This window comes from Macaca thibetana, chromosome 3 (genome assembly GCF_024542745.1).
Source record: "Macaca thibetana thibetana isolate TM-01 chromosome 3, ASM2454274v1, whole genome shotgun sequence".
NCBI lineage: Eukaryota > Metazoa > Chordata > Mammalia > Primates > Cercopithecidae > Macaca > Macaca thibetana.
In genome coordinates, this window is record NC_065580.1 from 163176806 (window position 1) to 163195658 (window position 18853).

At 38.1% G+C, this 18853-nt stretch overlaps 1 protein-coding gene across 9 annotated transcripts in view; it reads right to left on the bottom strand.

Annotated features, from left to right (window-relative positions):
• Positions 1-18853, bottom strand: part of ITSN1 (intersectin 1) — a 254134-nt gene that overhangs the window by 116753 nt on the left and 118528 nt on the right. For all 9 annotated transcript variants that reach the window (XM_050784632.1, XM_050784630.1, XM_050784631.1 and 6 more), the window contains exons 10-16: positions 17505-17642; positions 15697-15812; positions 11182-11444; positions 9193-9342; positions 8961-9101; positions 2814-2901; positions 2222-2361 (exon numbers count right to left, since the gene is read on the bottom strand). In XM_050784632.1, the coding sequence (XP_050640589.1) occupies positions 2222-2361; positions 2814-2901; positions 8961-9101; positions 9193-9342; positions 11182-11444; positions 15697-15812; positions 17505-17642 (1036 nt within the window). The remainder of the gene's footprint in view (positions 1-2221; positions 2362-2813; positions 2902-8960; positions 9102-9192; positions 9343-11181; positions 11445-15696; positions 15813-17504; positions 17643-18853) is intronic.

Genomic DNA, 18853 nt, shown 5'->3' on the forward strand with positions numbered 1-18853 from the left:
TCTTTCTTTCTTTTTTTTTTTTTTTAGTAGAGACAGAGTTTCACCCTTTTGCCCAGGCTGGTCTTGAATTCCTGAGCTCAAGTGATCCACCTGCCTCCCAAAGTGGTGGGATTACAGGCACACGCCACTGCACCTGGTCTGACCTGTGATTTTTAAACTCATCTTATTAATTTAAATTTAAAGTTAATAAGAGAAAGCCAAAATTAAAATTAAAAAACAAGAGAAATATTCTTATTTAAAAATAAGTATATTTGGAAAAAGGGCTAGTGGAAAGGGGGGCTAAAATTAGCCTTTATATAAGAAACTCTGTGATGCTGAAAGCAGCCATAGTCAATTAAACAAAGTAGGGGTGACTCACCACATATTAAGGGTGTTCTCTTTAGTAATGGCAACAGCAATTCAATCACCAAAATTATTTAATCTACAGATCTTCTAGACATTTATCAAAAGTCTCACTAGAGTATCATTTTCTAATACCTGAACCTTGTTTTGGGGAGTCAAATTTCTAGAAAAAGAATCTTAATGTGAAGGCACAAATCTGGACTACTACCTGGGTTCAGAAGATAGCTTAATATTTAACAGTTTATATCCCAAGAGACTATTAAAAAGCAATGTAGGTTTTGCAACAGTGCTATTTTCTTTTTTTTGCTTATAAAAGAGACAAGTGACAATGAAAGTTAATGTGAGCATATTTTAATTGAACTTAATCTTTTTTGTTTTTTTGTTTTTAATTGTACTTATTCTTGAGATGGTTAATTTATAGCTGTACTTCCAATACTGACATACCACACATAATCATATATGCATGAATATAGAACATATATAGTGTACACACATACACACACTGTGTAAGCATGAAAGCAAAGTGAAGAAAAACACTAAGTTGGCTCAAATAATATTTCCCCTAAGAGCACTTTCCTGGAATTGTACAATTGAGAAAAGATCATTACCTAATACTCCGAAAGAACAGCACACATACCTCAAACTCAGATGTCTAGACAATTTGGCCTAAAATCTCAATCCAAAGGTCAACTATTATAAAAGTTTCAAATATGATTTCTAATTTTTAATTTTGTTTTTAGAATTAAAGAATAGGAGTTTTAGTTCTTCCTACTGTCAAAAGCTGAATTGGCCAGAGTCAAATATAAAGAATTTTAAGTTAGATAAGGAAAACAAATATTTAGAGGGGAAAAAAGTATAACATCCAATTTCTTATAAGAATAACATACATACATCTAAAGTAGTATATGATTGTTTATAAGAAATAAACTGTGTTGTGATTTTAAGAATTAACATTCTTTTTTTTCTTTTCTTTTTTTTTTTTTGAGATGGAGTCTCACTCTGTCACCCAGGCTGGAGTGCAGTGGCGCGATCTTGGCTCACTGCAAGCTCCACCTCCCGCGTTCACGCCATTCTCCTGCCTCAGCCTCTCGAGTAGCTGGGACTATAGGCGCCCGCCACCATGCCTGGCTAATTTTTTTTGTATTTTTAGTAGAGACGGGGTTTCACTGTGTTAGCTAGGATGGTCTCCATCTCCTGACCTCGTGATCCACCAGCCTCGGCCTCCCAAAGTGCTGGGATTACAGGTGTGAGCCACCACGCCCAGCCAATAATTAACATTCTTAAGATGATACAGTTGTAAAGTTAAATCAGAAACACCAAATCTGAAAGAGGCTGTGATCTAACCATTTTACATTTCCTCAGAGTTTTGGTATTTTCCCAATTTTACTGTGCAAATGTGACAAAACCATACACCACTTCTGCCACAAGAGACAAAAGCAATTACTCCACTAAAACAGTAAGATTTAAAAATGTGAGATAACAAAATAAAGACCTACATTTAAGCGCAATGAAGATAAGAAGTGGCAGAAAAATTCTTAGTTTTAAAAAAGAAAACAATCCCTTTTAATAGTATTCAAAGAACATAAGAAAGATAAAGCTTTTGGAATCAACTTGATGTGACTGCAAACAGACAAAAGAATGGAGATGTGTCAAAATATGATTCAGGTTAAAAATAGATGTCATGCTGGGGCCACTCACTGAGCCCTAATTTATAGATGCCAAATTCATTCTTGTATTTTCAAGGAGAAAAGTGCAATTTAGATTGTCTCACAATGGCATAATAAATTTTTCTGCCTGAGATTAAATAGCAACTAATCATTTGGACAGTTAAAAAAATTAAAGGGTAGGACATACATGTAGGCACACATAGAAGAGTTACCTTCAGCTGATTATTGAAAATATCAATCTCCTGTAGTTTTGATCTAGTTTCTTTCTCCACTTCATCCAGTTGGTCTCGTAGCTGCTGCCGAGCTAGTTCTTTTGCTTCTAAGGCTCTTTTAAGTGTAACAAGTGAATCTCCTATTTTAGAAAAACATTGCAAAGATAAGAAAAACTTTAATTTGCAGTGAGGAAAATGTTTTTTAATGTTCTCCTTTCACTTAGGGAAATTCTTGCTGGTTATAAAATAAGAGAAGGCCAGGCACGGTGGCCTATGCCTATAATCCCAGCACTTTGGGAAACCAAAGCGGGCAGATCACCTGGGGTCAGGAGTTCAAGACCAGCCTGGCCAATACAGTGAAACCCCATCTCTGCTAAAAACACAAAAACTAGCTGGATGTGGTGGCATGCACCTGTAGTCCCAGCTACTTGGGAGGCTGAGGCGAGAGAATCTTGAACCCGTGAGGCGGAGGTTACAGTGGGTCGAGATTGCACCACGGCACTCTAGTGGTATGCCTGGGGGACAGAGCGAGACTCCATCTCAAAAAAAGAAAGAAAAAAGTAAAGGTCAACTTTAAAAATAAAACACCTACTGTGCAAACTGTTCTGCTGAACTTGTTTTAATTGGTCATTGAGTATCTGTTTTTCTGGAATAAGTCTTCCAAGCATTTGCTGAGATTCCTGGGAAGGAAGGAGGAAAACAGTAATGAATGACAGGGAAGGCTACCATGTCTACATTAAGATCCAGGCAGCGCTTAAGTCAGTTTTCTCAGACTCTTCCCAAATCCTGTACGGTGAAGCTGCATTTAATCATTAGCTAGGTGAGGCTCCTGCTTTCTTGCTAATAAATTAACTGTTTGCCAAATGCTTTTCCCTAAAATAAAGTTAAGACAGCTATAGCTTCCCTGATATTTCTTATATTTTTGTTGACTTACTGGATATTTATAAGCTTCAAGAAATGTACATTAAGTACCACTCCACAGAGATAAATTGAAGTAATGATCTTCCAATGGCACCGGGATCAAATGCAAATGCAGTGATCCTACTGTTTGTAAACTAACTCAGTGGTCTAAATAGGAGTTATCTTATTACTCTGTCCTGAACTTTGATACTTACTAAGGCTGAACTTAGGTTTACCATATACCTGAAGTTGGAAACAGAAATCAAAGATTTTTAACAACTAGAATCTTAGCTGCTGTATATATTTTTCCACCACACTGGATGGAATTTTAAACAGGTACACAAAAGTTTTGAAGCAACTATTTTTTAACTGACACAAGAAAAAAGTCAAGCCACACTGCACAGGCTGTTTGGAATTTTTGTGGTTAACTTGCCAAGCATAGTATTTGCTTAAATTTAGCTGAAAATATCCTGTATAGTTTCTGCACATTTCAGTAAATGGCAGCCTTCCCAGGTTATAATAAAGAATATTTGACTCTTATTTTTACCTTGATAAAAAATGAGCTCTATGTATTGACTTTTTCTTTGAAAAACTAAAAACGCCTTAATTAAAATTTTTCATCAGAAGCTAAAAACCAGTCCATTTTGGAATAACTACCTTTAGATACAGACTGGTTTACGTGGAATAAATCTCTGTGTAATATATGTCTAAATGATAGACAGAGTTAACTCAATAGCAAGAATTTAGAAGCATCTTCTCCTATGAATAATCCATAACAGAAAAAAAACTTGATAAAACAGAATACACGTATCAGATCTGACTTATCTCCAAAGCAAGTATCTGCTAATCCCTGTACAGAAAGGGAACCAATATCTCATTACCTACTACATACTTTTCTTTCTTCAAAGAATGTTTTATTTTTCACTTCATTACATTTTGGGGAATCCTGATTTTTATCATATTATCAATAAGTGAACATTCTAAGCATCAATCTTAAATAATAAAAATTGTACTTGGTCATATAGTATTAGGTGATAATACTCAGATAAATAAACCCATGGCCTTCATCCTTAAATTTTCCAGGAGAATATTTTATGGAACTTCACCTCAAGAGTTAATGAAAGACACTTAAAGAGAGTTAACACATAGAAAAATATACTTAGGCCAAGGTGGGCGGATCACCTGAGGTCAGGAGCTCGAGAACAGCCTGGCCAACATGGTGAAACCCCATCTCTACAAAAAATAGAAAAATCAGCCGGGTGTGGTGGCGCTTGCCTGTAATCACAGCTACTGGGGAGGTTGAGGAAGGAGAATCACTTGAACTCGGGAGGCGGAGGTTGCAGTGAGCCGAGACTGCGCCACTGCATTCCAGCCTGGGCAACAGTGAGACTTTGTCTCAAAAAAAAAAAAAAAAAAAAAAAATATATATATATATATATATATATATACACACACACACACTTTAAAAAGGTGCATGCATTTTGTAATATTTTAAAATAATTTCCAGCAATCAACTTCTGATACTTTTTACTTTACAAATCTCAAATTTCAAATGTATAAGAACGTTCTTAGGACTTCAAAGTACATGAAACAATAACTGAACAGAACAGAAATGAAAGGAAAATGGACAAATCCACAATGACCAGGATTTCAGTGTTCCACTCTCAGTAGCTAATAAAAGTAGTCACAAAATCAGTCAAGACATAGGAGACTTGAAGACCACCATGAATCAACTTGATCTAACTGACATTTAGGGGACACTCTACAAAACTATAACAGCATGCACATTCTCTTCAAGCGCCCATAGAATATTCCCCAAGACAGATCATGTGCTGAGCCATAAATCTCAATAAATGTGAAATAATTCGAATAAATTACAAAGAAAATTTTAAAAAGAGTTTGAATTGAATATGAAAATGCAACATTTTAAAACTTTGTGGGATATGGCAATTTCAGTGTTTAGATGGAAATTTAAAGCTTAAAATGTTTGTATCAAAAATGAAGAAAGGTCCAAAATCAATTATCTAAACTTCCTCCTTATGAAGCCTGACCAAAGAAAATTAAACGCCAAATAAGTAATTGGAAGAAACAAGAGAAAAAGAGCATAAATAAATAAAACAGAAAACAGACATACCACAGAGAAAAACAATAAAGCCAAGAGCTTATTTTAAAAAAAAAAATCAATAAAACCAAGAACTTATTTTTTAAAAATCAACAAACTCCAGATAGATTGATCAAGAAAAGAAGGAGGAGAGAGACAGTAGGAGAAAGGAGAGAAGGGATTAGGAAGGAAAAGGAGGAGGAAGCTGGAAGACAGAGTGAGATGACACAAATCACCAATATCAGGAAAGAAAGAAGGGACATCACTACAGATACTACAGACTTGCATACAATAAGAGAATGTTAGAAACAACTTTATACAAATAAATTTAGTAATTTAGATAATATAAACAAATTCATTGACAGATACAAATAATCAAAACAGATTCAAGGAGAAAAAGAAAATCAGAATAGCCCTATACCTACTGAATAAATTTTATAATTAAGTCTTACCACAAAGAAAATTCCAGGTCCAGAGGGCTTCACTGGTGAATGCCACCAAAATTTAAAGAAGAAATGCTATTTCAACACAAACATTTTTAGAAAACAGAGGAGGAAGGAATACTTTCCAACTCATTTTCTTAGGCCAGCATTACCCTGATATCAAAACTAGACAAGAATATTAGAAGAAAACTAAAAACCAATTATCTCTGTTGAATTGAATTCAATAGATTTAAAAAGATCCTCAAAAAAAAAAAAAAAAAAAAGGGAAATGGCATGTAGTGAAATATTTTAATAAAGGGTAATATGCCATGATCAAAAGTGGTTTATCCCAAGAACGGAAGGCTGATTTAACATTCAAATGGCAATCCATGTATTTCATCATATTAACAAAATAAGAAAGAAAAAACATAATACTTATCTCAATAGATGCGGGAAAAAACATATGATCTAATTCAACACCCATTCATCATAAAAACCCTCAGCAAAAAGGGAAGTCCATCAACCTGATAAAAGGCATTTACAAGAACCCTGGTTAACACTATACTCAATGGTGAGAGAGCTTTCCTTCATCGAGAGGGAACAAGGCTCTTCCCACTTCTATCCAATACAGTATGGGAGGTTCTGGTCAACAAAGTAAGACACACAAAGAAAGTTAGTTAAGCAATCATAGATATAAGGTCAATATACAAAAATAAGTTCTATTTCCATATACTGGCACCAAACAACTGGAAACTAAAATAAAAATATGCAATATACGATAGCATCGAAAGCCACAAAATACTCAGGGATAAACTTTACAAAGTATGTACAAGACTTAGACACGGCAAACTACAAAACATTGCTGAGTGAAATTTATAACAACCTAAACAGAGATTTATGCCATAGATTTACTATTGCTAAGATGCCAAATCTTCCCAAATTGACTTATAAATTCAATGGAATTCCAACAAAATTCCAAGCATGTCTGGTAAGCTGATTCTAAAATGTACATGGAAATGTTAAGGACCTAGAATAACCAAAAACAATTCTGAAAAAAAGAAGAACAATAACAGAGAATTCGTATCACCTGACTTCAAAAATTAGGTATCGACAGAGTGAGATACTGGTAAAGGACAGACAGATCTAAAGAACAGAATAGAGTCCAGAATAGACCATTACAAATATGTTTAACCGATTTTCAACAAGCTACCAAGGTAACTCAATGGGAGAAAAGACAGTGTTTTTAATAAATCGTGTTATAACAACTGTGTATCAGTATGTAAAAAAAAAAAAAAAACCTCAACCTTTACCCTATATGCAAAAATCAACTTGAAATAGCTCATAGACCTAAACATATAAGATACAACTATGAAACTTAAAATTTTAAAGTTTTTTTGCAATTTATAAAAACTTAAAACTAATTTTTTTAAACCCCAAAAACTTCTAGAAGAAAATAAAATATCTGCAATCATGGGGTAGTCAAAGATTTCTTAGATAGAACATAAAAAGCATGAACACCAAAAGAAAAAAAATGGTAAACTGAACTTTATCAAAATTTAAAACTTCTGCCCTTTAAAAAATACCATTACAAAAATTAAACCCAATCCAGATTGGGAGAAAATATTTGCAAAACATGTATCTGACAAATGACTTGTTAAGAACATAAAAAGAACTTTTACAAATAAATAGTAAGACAAACAGCCCAATAAAAAATGGGCAAAAGATTTGTTCAGACACTTCAACAAAGATACACAGTAAAAGATACTCGCCAATAAACATGTAAGATGATTCCCAACATCATTAGCCTTCAGGGAAATACAAATTAAATGATCAGAATGTAAAATGGTACAAACTCTGTGCAGTTTGACAGTTCTCTTGCTTTTCTTTCTCTTCTCTCTTTTTTTTTTTTTGAACAGGGTCTCAGTCTGTGGCCCAGGCTGTCAGTGGCTCAATCATAGCTCACTGCATCCTCCATCTCTTGGGCTCAAGTGGTCCTCCTGCCTCAGGCAGGTACTACAGGTGAATGCCCCCATGCCAGCTAATTTTTAAATTTTTTTAATGTAGAGATGTTGCCCAGGCTGGTCTCAAATTCCTGGGCTCAAGCAATCCTCCTACCTTGCCCTCTCAAAGTATTGGGTTTACAGGTGTGAGCCACTGTGCCCGGCCTGACAGTTTCTTATGGGGTTAAATATATACTTATATGACATGGTAGTTCCGTTCCTAAAAATTTACCCAAGAGAAATAAACCATTTCCGCATAAAGACTTGTACATAAATGCTCACTGCAGTTTTATTCATAAAAGTTCCAAACTGGAAAGAACCTGAATATCAACCAATAGGTGAATGAACATATAAGGAAACACTACTCTGTGATGAAAAGAAACAAAGGAGTCATTCACTCAATAACATGGATATATCTCAAAAACATCATGCTGAGAAAAAGTCTGACATAAAAGAGTCACAGACAAATATGATCATCTGCAGGCAACATTTACATGAATTTGATGTTCAACACTTGATACCAAACCAGGTTATATCATAACAACTTTGGATAGGGTTTAAAATGAAGACAGAACTACTAATAGTGCTCTGTGCGTCTCCAACTATTTACTATACGTATAGCTCTCATATGACCCCCTAAAATACTTAAGTGTACTTATTTATTATAATTATCACAGTAAAGCCAAAGTCCTGTTGGACTACAGGTTCTGTGTGATCCAGCTCCCACCTGCTCTAACCAGTAGTCTCCTTGCTGTAACTGGCATCTCAAGAGTCCTGCCATGGCCTCAGGACTTTGGCACTGCTATTTCTCTGCCTAGATCTTGCTCTGCCAGATACCCACATGGCTTAGCCTATCATTAATTTCAAGTCTCTGCTCAAATGTCACCATCCAGAAAGACCTGTCTTGGCTACCTTAGTTAAAATCACAACCTTTCTTATCCCTAGGACTCTCTATTCCCTTCCCTACTCACTCTCCCTAGCACTTTTCATCTTCTAATACAGTACACACTTTATTTTGTTAGTCTCTGTTCCTCCGGCAAACAGAGAGGGTAAGCTCCCAGAAGACAGAGTGTCTGTCCCTGCTGTAGCCTCAGAAACTGCAAAAGCATCTGGCCCAAAGCAGTGCTCAATAAACATCTGCTGAGTCTGTCTCCTTGACAGGCTACTTTTCACACAAGGACCCTGTCTACTTCATTTTTGCTTCCCAGTGCCTAATACAAGATAGTTACTTAATGTTTACTGAATAAATAAGTAAATGAAATGAATTAGAGAAAAGGATGCCAGTTTAATGGCATTTAAGAGGCATATTTCCTCACCTGTAATTGTTGCTGTAGATGGGTGATTTCGGCAATTCTCAACTCTCTAGATTTGTTTGTGCTCTCAATTTCTTGCCTTTGGGTGGTCAATCGACATCTGATATCTTGAAGTTTCCCTTCTAGTTGATGCTTTTTATCATTCTTGAACAAATGAAAGAGTAATTAAAAATTATTACTGTTTTTAATGGTTCCATCTTAGTATGTTTCCAAAGTATAACCAAACTTCACTCACTAGAGCTTCTAATTCAAATTCCAATGTCTTTTTCTTTGCTTTCAGTACAACTATGTCCTCTTGTTCTTTGTTTCTTTGATTTAGTAGTTCTTGCCTTCGATTCCGTTCCCACTCAAGTTGTCGTTGCCTTTCAAGTTCCCGTTTTGCAGCCTGTGACATTTACAAAGAGACAAATAACTAATTTTTCAGTTCTTACACTACACAATGTCTCTTCACAAAAGTGACATCTAGTAAGTCCTTCCTTTTAGGGATTAATAAACATTACAAGAAATCACATTACAAAACAAAAAGTAACTTATAAAAATACGGTATTCCTTCTATGGGAATAAAGGGAATATACAGAGCTGGCTATTATATTTATGTAATATTATATTTATGTAAGATGACAGGATCATTTCCCCATTAGAATTCCATTCTTTATACCTTCAAGAATGCTTGATGTACTAACTAAAAGTGCTCCTTCTTACTGACACACCAAGAAGGAAAGTTTCTTTATGTAGTAAAATCAAACTAAAACACCCCTGAACAAAAACAAACAAAAGTTGATTTTACTCCACCAAAAGAGAAATTATTATTTAACTCCAGCCTGGGCGACAGAGTGAGACTCTGTCTCAAAAAAAAAGGAGTTATGGCTATAAGTTTCGTTTCTTTCTTTTTTTTGAGACAGGGTCTTGCTCTGTCACCCCAGCTGGAATGCAGTGGCCCTCCAACTACTGGCCTCAAGTGATCATCCCTCCTCAGCCTCCCAAAGGGCTGGGATTACAGACTTGAGGCATGGCACTCAGGCTATTTTTTTATATCGAAAAATTCCTCATTTTTATTATTCCATTAACATGAGAGAATTATGTGTTGCTTCTGCAGTAATGTACTAAAATTGGAAAGAGAGACAAGATTGGCTTAGTCCCTTTCCAGGTATGGTGCTAAATTTATGAAGACTTCCATAGAATATAGGGAGGATGTCCCACACATATTTTTAAAAGAGTTTAAAAAGAAGGTTGCACAGGCCGGGTGCAGTGGCTCATGCCTGTAATCCCAGCACTTTGGGAGGCTGAGGCGGGCGGATCACCTGAGGTCAGGAGTTCGAGATCAGCCTAACCAACATGGTGAAACCTAATCTCTACCAAAAATATGAAATATTAGCTGGGTGTTGTGGTGGGCACCTGTAATCCCAGCTACTCAGGAGGCTGAGGCAGGAGAATCGCTTGAACCCAGGAGGCAGAGGTTGCAGTAAGCTGAGATCACGCCACTGCACTCCAGCCTGGAAGTGACAGAGTGAGACTCTGTCTCAAACAAACAAACAAACAAAAGGAAGGTTGCAGAACAATGTAATTGGTATGACACTATTACAGTGGTTTTTTAAAAAATTGCACAACCCTTATACTCTCCACCATATAAACCTTTATATTTTTATATAGGTGTATACAGAGAAAACAGTTTGGAAAAACACGTAACTGGTATCAGTGGTTTGTTACAAAATTGTATCATCAAAAACTTGTACATTAATGTTCATAACAGCATTGTTTATAACAGCCACAATGACCATCAACTGCTGAATGAATTAAAAAACATGGTATACCCATATAATAAAATATTACTCAGCCATAAACAGGAATAAAGGACTGATTCATTTTACAATGTGGATAAAACTTGAAAACATCATGCTAAATGAAAGCCAGAAACAAAAGTCCATATATTGATGATTCCATTTATAAAAAATGTCCTGAATAGGTAAATCTAGAAAAACAGAAAGTAAATTAATGATAGACAGGAGCTGGAGGGAGAAAGAAATGGGGAGTAGCTGCTTAATGGGTAAGGAGCTGGAGTGATGAAAATGTTCTGGAATTAGGGATGATGGCTGCACAGCTTTGGGAATATACTAAAACTACTGAACTGTAAAAAGACAAAGATGGCATGAATAGATCACTTGGATAATTCTGAAAGGGGGTAATTGCACACTAACTCGGGGTGGCTCCACTTTCGCCTGCTTACCTCTCGCCTCTCAATTTCCTTCCTCCTTTCCTCCTCTCTCTGCCGTTCTAGCTCCCGCTGCTTTTCCAGTTGCTTCTCCAGTTCCAGTTGTCTTTTGCGCTCTTGCTCCTGGCGCTCACGCTCCTTCCTCTCCTGCTCTGCCCGCTCCAGCTGGGCCAGGCGCTCCTGCTCTTTGCGCTGCTGCTCCAGGAGAGCTTGCCTTCGTTTCTCCAGTTCCAGGTTGCCACGTTCAAAGTTCTCCCTCTTCTTATCTTCAAACGTTACTTCAGACAAGGAACACAGCAACTATGAAAGCTCATGATTTTCAACATACTCTTTTCAAAGGAAAACTCACCAGTGTATTTGAAACTTGTAGTACAAACCCAAACTCAGAACTCCCTAAGCTTCTGTGTCCTTGTTAATGAGCACAATAAAAACCCCCTTTGCCTAACCTCTCTGCTTGTGTCTTCTCCTCCACGCCAAACACTGTTTCTAAAAGACCCTTATCTAGCAGTTCTACATCACTACCCAGACTCCTTTCCTTCCCTGTTACTCCATCCTTTCCCTTCTTCCCATGAGCTTGCCTTAGGAATTAACCCCCTCTCTTCTGGATCATGAGTCTCTGCCTCTCTCCCTCCTTCCCCTTGTCTTATAACTGTGCTGATGAGTCCTGTATTCTAACAAGACTTCTCAAAGCAGAGCTAAAGGTGAGCTTTTCACACTGAAGAACAAGCTGTGTCCTTATCCCTACAGAGATCACAGTCAGTCAACAATTTTTTCTAACCCACTATTCAGTTTCCTTCTTTGATACATCAATTATAAATTTAGAAATGATTACTCGGTTCTATCATTTTTTCTCTAATACTTTGTTTATGTCCATTTTATTTCTACATTTTCTACAATCCCATCATCCGCGTCCCTTACTATCCTCAGCAGTGTCTATTTCATTTCTGTGTCGGCCTCACGCAATTCTCCTTGGTACCAACCCCGGCCAGGGGAGTGTTCATTGCCACCCTGTGCAGCATGCCAGTCCCTGGTCCACATCTAAGAACCATCACTTCTCACTCTGCCTTGAGATCTGCAGCTGTGAGCATCCTTCTTTGGCTTCTTCCCACATTCCTGTTTGGACTTCACTGCTTTAGACAGACTTCCTTCACATACTGTAGTCAGCGATTAGAGATGAAAGAGGGCAAGTATGTATTGGTTTCCTTGCTCACCTTTGGTAATTTCAGAGGAAACGGTGTCCTCTATTCTGATACTTAAAGTTCAAAGTCCTGGCTGGGTGCAGTGGCTCACACCTGTAATCCCAGCACTTTGGGAGGCTGAGGTGGGCAGATCACCTGAGGTCAGGAGTTTGGGACCAGCCTGGCCAACATGGTGAAACCCCGTCTCTACTAAAAATACAAAAAAATTAGCCGGGTATGGTGGCAGGCACCTATAATCCCAGCTACTTGGGAGGCTGAGACAGGAGAATCGCTTAAAGCTGGGAGGCAGAGGTTACAGTGAGCCAAGATTGTGCCACTGCACTCCAGCCTGGGTGACGAGAGTAGACTCCATCTTAAAAAAAAAAAAAAAAATTTCAAAGTCCCCCTACCACAGAAAGGGATGATGTAAGGTGATACATCTGCAAGGTGGATGAATCTCAAAAATATTGTGCCAAGTGAAAGATGTCAGTTATAAACAGTCATACATGATTCAATTTATATGAAATATCCACAATAGGTAAATCCCAAGAGACAGAAAGCAGATTGGTGGTTGCCACAGGCTGGAGGGAATGATGGATATGGAGTTTTGTTTTGGGGTAAGGAAAGTATCTTGGGACAAGAGAGAGGTTGTGACTGCAAGACACTGTGGGTGCACTAAATGCCATTGTTAGGAACTGAATGTTTGTGCCACCTCACCAAAATCCATACTTTTAAGCCCTAATTACCCTAATGTGATATTTGGAGATGGAGCCTCTGGAAGGTTAAGATTAGATTAGCTGGCCAGGCGTGGTGGCTCACGCCTGTAATCCCAGCACTTTGGGAGGCTGAGGCAGGCAGATCACCAGAGGTCAGGTATTTCAGACCAGCCTGACCAACATGGAAAAACCCTGTCTCTACTTAAAATAAAAAATTAGCCAGGCGTGGTGGCGCATGCCTGTAGTCCCAGCTACTTGGGAGGCCGAGGCAGAAGAATCGCTTGAATCCGGGGGGCAGAGGTTGCGGTGAGCTGGCATCACACCATTGCACTCCAGCCTGGGACACAAGAGCAAAACTCCGTCTCAAAAAAAAAAAACAAAAACAAAAAACAAACAATTAGCTGTAAGAGTGGGGCCCTTATGATAAATTAATTTCCTTATAAAAAGACGGGGACGGCCGTGCGCAGTGGCTCACACCTGTAATCCCAGCACTTTGGGAGAGCGAGGCGGGTGGATCACCTGAAGTGAGGAGTTCGAGACCAGCCTGACCAACACGGTGAAACCCCATCTCTACTAAAAATACCAAATCTGCTGGTGTGGTGGCGCATACGTGTAATCCCAGCTACTTGGGAGGTTGAGGCAGGAGAATCGCTTGAACCCAGGAGGCGGAGGTTGCAGTGAGCCAAGATTACGCCACTGCACTCCAGCCTGGGCAGTAAGAGTAAAACACTGTCTCAAAAAAAAAAAAAAAAAAAAAAAAAAAAAGGCAGGGACAGAGATAGAGAGGAGAGAGAGAGAGAGAGCGCTGTCTCTCTCTGCATGCATGAACCAAGGAAATCCCATGTGAGCAAAAAAAAAGTGAAGGCTGCTGTGTGCATGCCGGGAAGAGGGCCCTCACTGGGAACCAAACCTGCACACTGTGATCTTGGACTTCCAGCCTCCAGGACGGTGAGAGAGAAAATTCCTGCTACTCAAGCCACCCCGTCTATGCTATTTTGTTATGGCAGCCCAAAAAGACTAAGACAGCCACTGAACTGTACATTTTGTATTATGTGAATCTCATCTCAATTTAAAAAACTCTCCAAGTCTCTATATATCTTTTTAATTCCAGCATCTGGCAATATTCCTAGTACGTAGAAGGCATACAATAAATGGCTGTTGAAAGAATGAATGCACAAATGAAATCTCTGATAATGTTGTTTCCTGTTCAAATTTTTAAATGAATGTCTACTAAAAACGGAAAAAGAAAATTCTGCATTCCAAGCATTCCTGTCCTTATTTGCCATTGAAACTTGATTCTCATTGTGACCAAAACCTGAAATATTCTCACTTCCACTTGTGGTGACCCTATTCATCTTGAAGTCTCAACTCAACTGTGACCTCTTCCACAGACATTTAATTCCTCATATCTTCCCCAGTCTACACCAACCAACCATAAGTGAGGTCTGTTGTGCATCTATAATACTCTCCAGGAATTTATCCCACTCACGTACTGCTTAAGTGATTGCTTATATGGATATCTTAAATCCTCTAATACATTTTAAAGTTTCTAGAGAGTATGAACCATGTATTAGCATTTAGATTCTTTGCTCAACATGCAGCCTTGCACACAGAATATATCCAATAGTATTTCATCAGTGAACAAAGGGTAATTTAGTTCAGACAATAAACTGGGACAGCTAGTGTTCTGACCAGACCAATTAACTGCTGAGCATCTTAAATGCAGCAAAATGACACCGACAAAGTACTTATCATAAAAGACTCCATAATTTCATTTGCTTCTTAGTATCATTATCATCTCACCATTAATAATTCATAGCCACCTTAGAATATTTTAATAGTATGAAGGATTTATCACTGTAAATGAGGACTATTTAAAATAGGTTCAGGCCGGGCGCAGTAACTCACGCCTGTAATCCCAGCACTTTGGGAGGCCGAGGTAGGTGGATCACTTGAGGTCAGGAGTTCAAGATCAGCCTGGCCAACATGGTGAAACCCTGTCTCTACTAGAAATACAAAAATTAGCCGGGCGTGGTGCACATGCCTGTAGTCCCAACTACTGCAGAGGGTGAGGCAGGAGAATCGCTTGAACCTGGGAGGCGAAGGTTGCAGTGAGCCTACATTGCGCCACTGCACTCCAGCCTGGGTGACAGAGTAAGACTCTGTCTCAAAAAACAAAATAAAATAAAACAGGTTCACATTAAATTTAAAATAGGTTCCTGTAATTAAGGAATTTCCAATTCTCTTATAACAACATGAGAAAATAACAGTAGATGATTTGACTTTCTATTTCTGCACTGGTGGTATTAAGCAATCACCTTAATACTCATCAATTTTTAGTGCTGTATATTCTATGGATAATATTTACATAATTTTTGTGTAGCAGTTTTATAATCAGATTTCAAGTTACAAGTTAGAACAACAGTGCATTAGCAGAGTGCATAATGTTCTTATTTCTCCATCCAGACCCAAATCCACAAGTAACAATATCTCTGACTAAGGTCAGTTAAGTTACAAGGCAAAAATGTCAAAAACTAAATTTATGTTTACCTCTTTGTAAAGGTTTGAATTAGAGATAGGAAATCTCTAATTTCATTTAATCTAAATGATTTAACTCAATATAAAGGCTGCCTTACCAGGTAATTTCTTTTCTAATTGTTGTTGTTCATCTTCTAAAACTGGTTCCTCTGGTAGCCTCTGATCTACAGATGTTGAGCTTATGACAGATATACCACTGCCAGATCGAACTCTTCTGCAATTGTGGGGAAAAAGAAAAATGCATTCAGACAGAGCTGTCTGGGTGGAGGTGGACAAGTTATAAAGAAGAATTTTTAAAGATTTTACCATACCATGAGCAAATTTCATTTATAGTACAGAAGAGATAAAGATTTGGTCTTCTCTATTTACAAAGAGTTTTTTAATGAATATTTGAATGTCATCAGACTCAGTGCCAAGCTTGTTTAGGAATCACCACCAAAATTGAAATAATCCCAAAGGATGAAAGTAGTTAATAATCAAAAAGTGGTAAGAACAATGCCTGGGACATGGTGAGCACTAAGTGGGAGCTGCTATTTCCATTGCCCTCTCAAGTGACCTTAAATTCCTCCAAGAGAAGATCAGCAGCTCAACTCACTGGGAGCATCTCTCTTCCCTTTCCAGTCTCTCCATTTCACCCCCTAAGAAACACATGCAATGTCTATACTTTACAGTTCGTAAAACAAATCACTTTGTTTACTAATTTCTTTCACTTTACACTTTTATTTATTTATTTATTTATTTATTTATTTTGAGACAAAGTCTCACTCTTGTCCCCCAGGCTGGGGTGCAATGGTGCAATCTCAGCTCACCATAACCTCTGCCTCCCGGGTTCAAGCAATTCTCCTACCTCAGTCTCCCAAGTAGTTGGGATTACAGGTTCCTGCCACCATGTCCGGCTAATTTTTGTATTTTTAGTAGAGACGGGATTTCACTATGCTGGCCAGGATGGTCTCCAACTCCTGACCTAAGGTGATCCACCCGCCTTGGCCTCCCAAAGTGCTGGAATTACAGGAGTGAGTCACCGCACCACTCGGCCCACTTTACACTTTTAACTTTGCTGTGTTTAAACAGTCTCCCAATCCTTTTTACGCATTTATTATCAGCCCAATGTTGCAGTTGTGGGATTTCACAAAGTGCCTCAGCTACCTGTTGCTTCCTACATTGTCACAGTTTCCTCAGCTTGCTCCTGTACCACGTGTGTGCTGACAGTAATGGCTCTATTTCTCTTCATTTAAAGGGGATTTTGCCCCAGTCCTTCCTGCAGTTTGAGGACTCAGGACAGAAATCCTAATCTTTCTTTCATTCTCCTTTGTATTTGCAAGATCTCATATTCAGTTTTTAATGTTCAAAGCCAGAAGACAGAGCTGTCCTGGACAGCGTGTGCATGCAGGAATGGATGTAAACGTGGATGCCAGTCATAATACTGGACCTCAGGTGACTCTCTTGCCATCTTTACTGAGACTTTCTTTCAGTCCAGGGTAATTTTCTTTAATTGTCTTCCTGATTATAATTTCTATATTGCTAGCAGCTTTTGTTACCACTGAAATGTGTGGAATTTACAGGTGTGATCTCCTTGGTTTCTTCTCTATGCACATGCTCATGCAGTTTCTCTTTTGCTGCTGGCATCTGTCGTGAAAATTTCTGGTAAGCATTGATGACATAGGTTGGTACAAAATCAACAATCTTTTGATGTCTTACTTCATTGTTTCACTAATATACTACAAGTACTCTGGAGAACAGAATGGGCCCAAGATTAACATAGATCTAGATAAGAGTCTCTAGAATTCACGAATACTTAGTTTCCTTGTCAGGGATGAAAATCAGGTAAGACACATAAGTCAATAAAGCCAAGTTTGGAATTCATATACTCTACACACAATTTCTGATCAGAGCCAATGTTCCTTACCTAAAGGAAGGTGGAATGTATTCTGGAGGCAGGACAGGTGGCAGTGGTTGGCCAGACATAGCTACATCAATGAGGTGCATTGCCAGGATAAATTCTTCTGCTGTAAGTTTTCCATCTTGATCAATGTCAGAAAGATTCCTATTCAACAAAAAGTTCGCTGTAATCCAGTTTCATGAAAATTCATGCTTTTTACTATTCATGAGTGATTTAAAAGTTCTGTTTTCTTACTGACCACAGGCCAACTGAGTCTCTTTGTCCCTCAGCTTGTCAAAATAGTACCTACTTCATACTGTTACAAAGATAAAATTACAAGTAGCTGGGACAGTGTTCCTCATTCAACAAACGCTATGATTATAATGATACTATTCCCCAACCTTTGCATATTTAAAATATAACACACTCATATTCCACGTATCTTTTTAAAGAGGTGAGCTCTCACTCTGTTACCCAGGCGGATGTGCAATGACATGATCATAGTTCACTGCAGCCTCACTGCAGTCATGATCATAGTTCACGACAGTCTTTCCGGGTTTAAGTGATCCTCCTGCCTCAGCCTTCCAAATAGTGAGATTACAAGGTGTGCGCCACCATGCCTAGCTAATTTTTAAAATATTTTATAAAGATGGGGGTCTCACTGTGTTGCCCAGGCTGGTCTTGATCTCTCCTGGCCTCAAGTGAGCCTACCAAATCGCTGGGATAATAGGCATAAGCCACCACACCCAGCTCTGTATCATCAAATGTTCTGCTCTAGACCAGGAAATGATAAACTATCAGTAAAGGGTCAGGTAGTAAATATTTTATAGTTTATAAGACATACAATCCCTATCCTACTGAACTGTCATTTTGGCAGGAAAGTAGCCATACAAACACATAAATGAATGGGCATGGCTGTTTGTACAATAAAAATTTTCTTCACAAAAACAGATGCAGGCCAGATTCGGCCCACTGGGCGTAGCTGGCCACCACCCCTTAATCTAGGACTGCAGGGTGGATCTTTATGAACTCCAGCCACAGAGTCAAAGTGTTTTATCTTCCTCAATCTCAGGATTCAATCTCCATCATTCTTCATAATGACTCCATCATTCTTCATAATGAACTTGCCCAAGTAGCTAATTACAGAAAACATTTTCCTAGCAAGTCCAAGAATGTGATTTTACTTAACAATTTCTGGACAGTCAAAAGAAGACACATGACAACACATCCGTTCACTAGAATGTCAACAGGACAAATGCAATGGTAAACTGGCTTTGCCAATGCCAAAAATTAAGAAACCTTCTTAATTCTGAAATTTCTTTAGGTGCTATAAACTTTTTTTTATTGTTATAATTTCCATAAAGTAGCGTGCACAC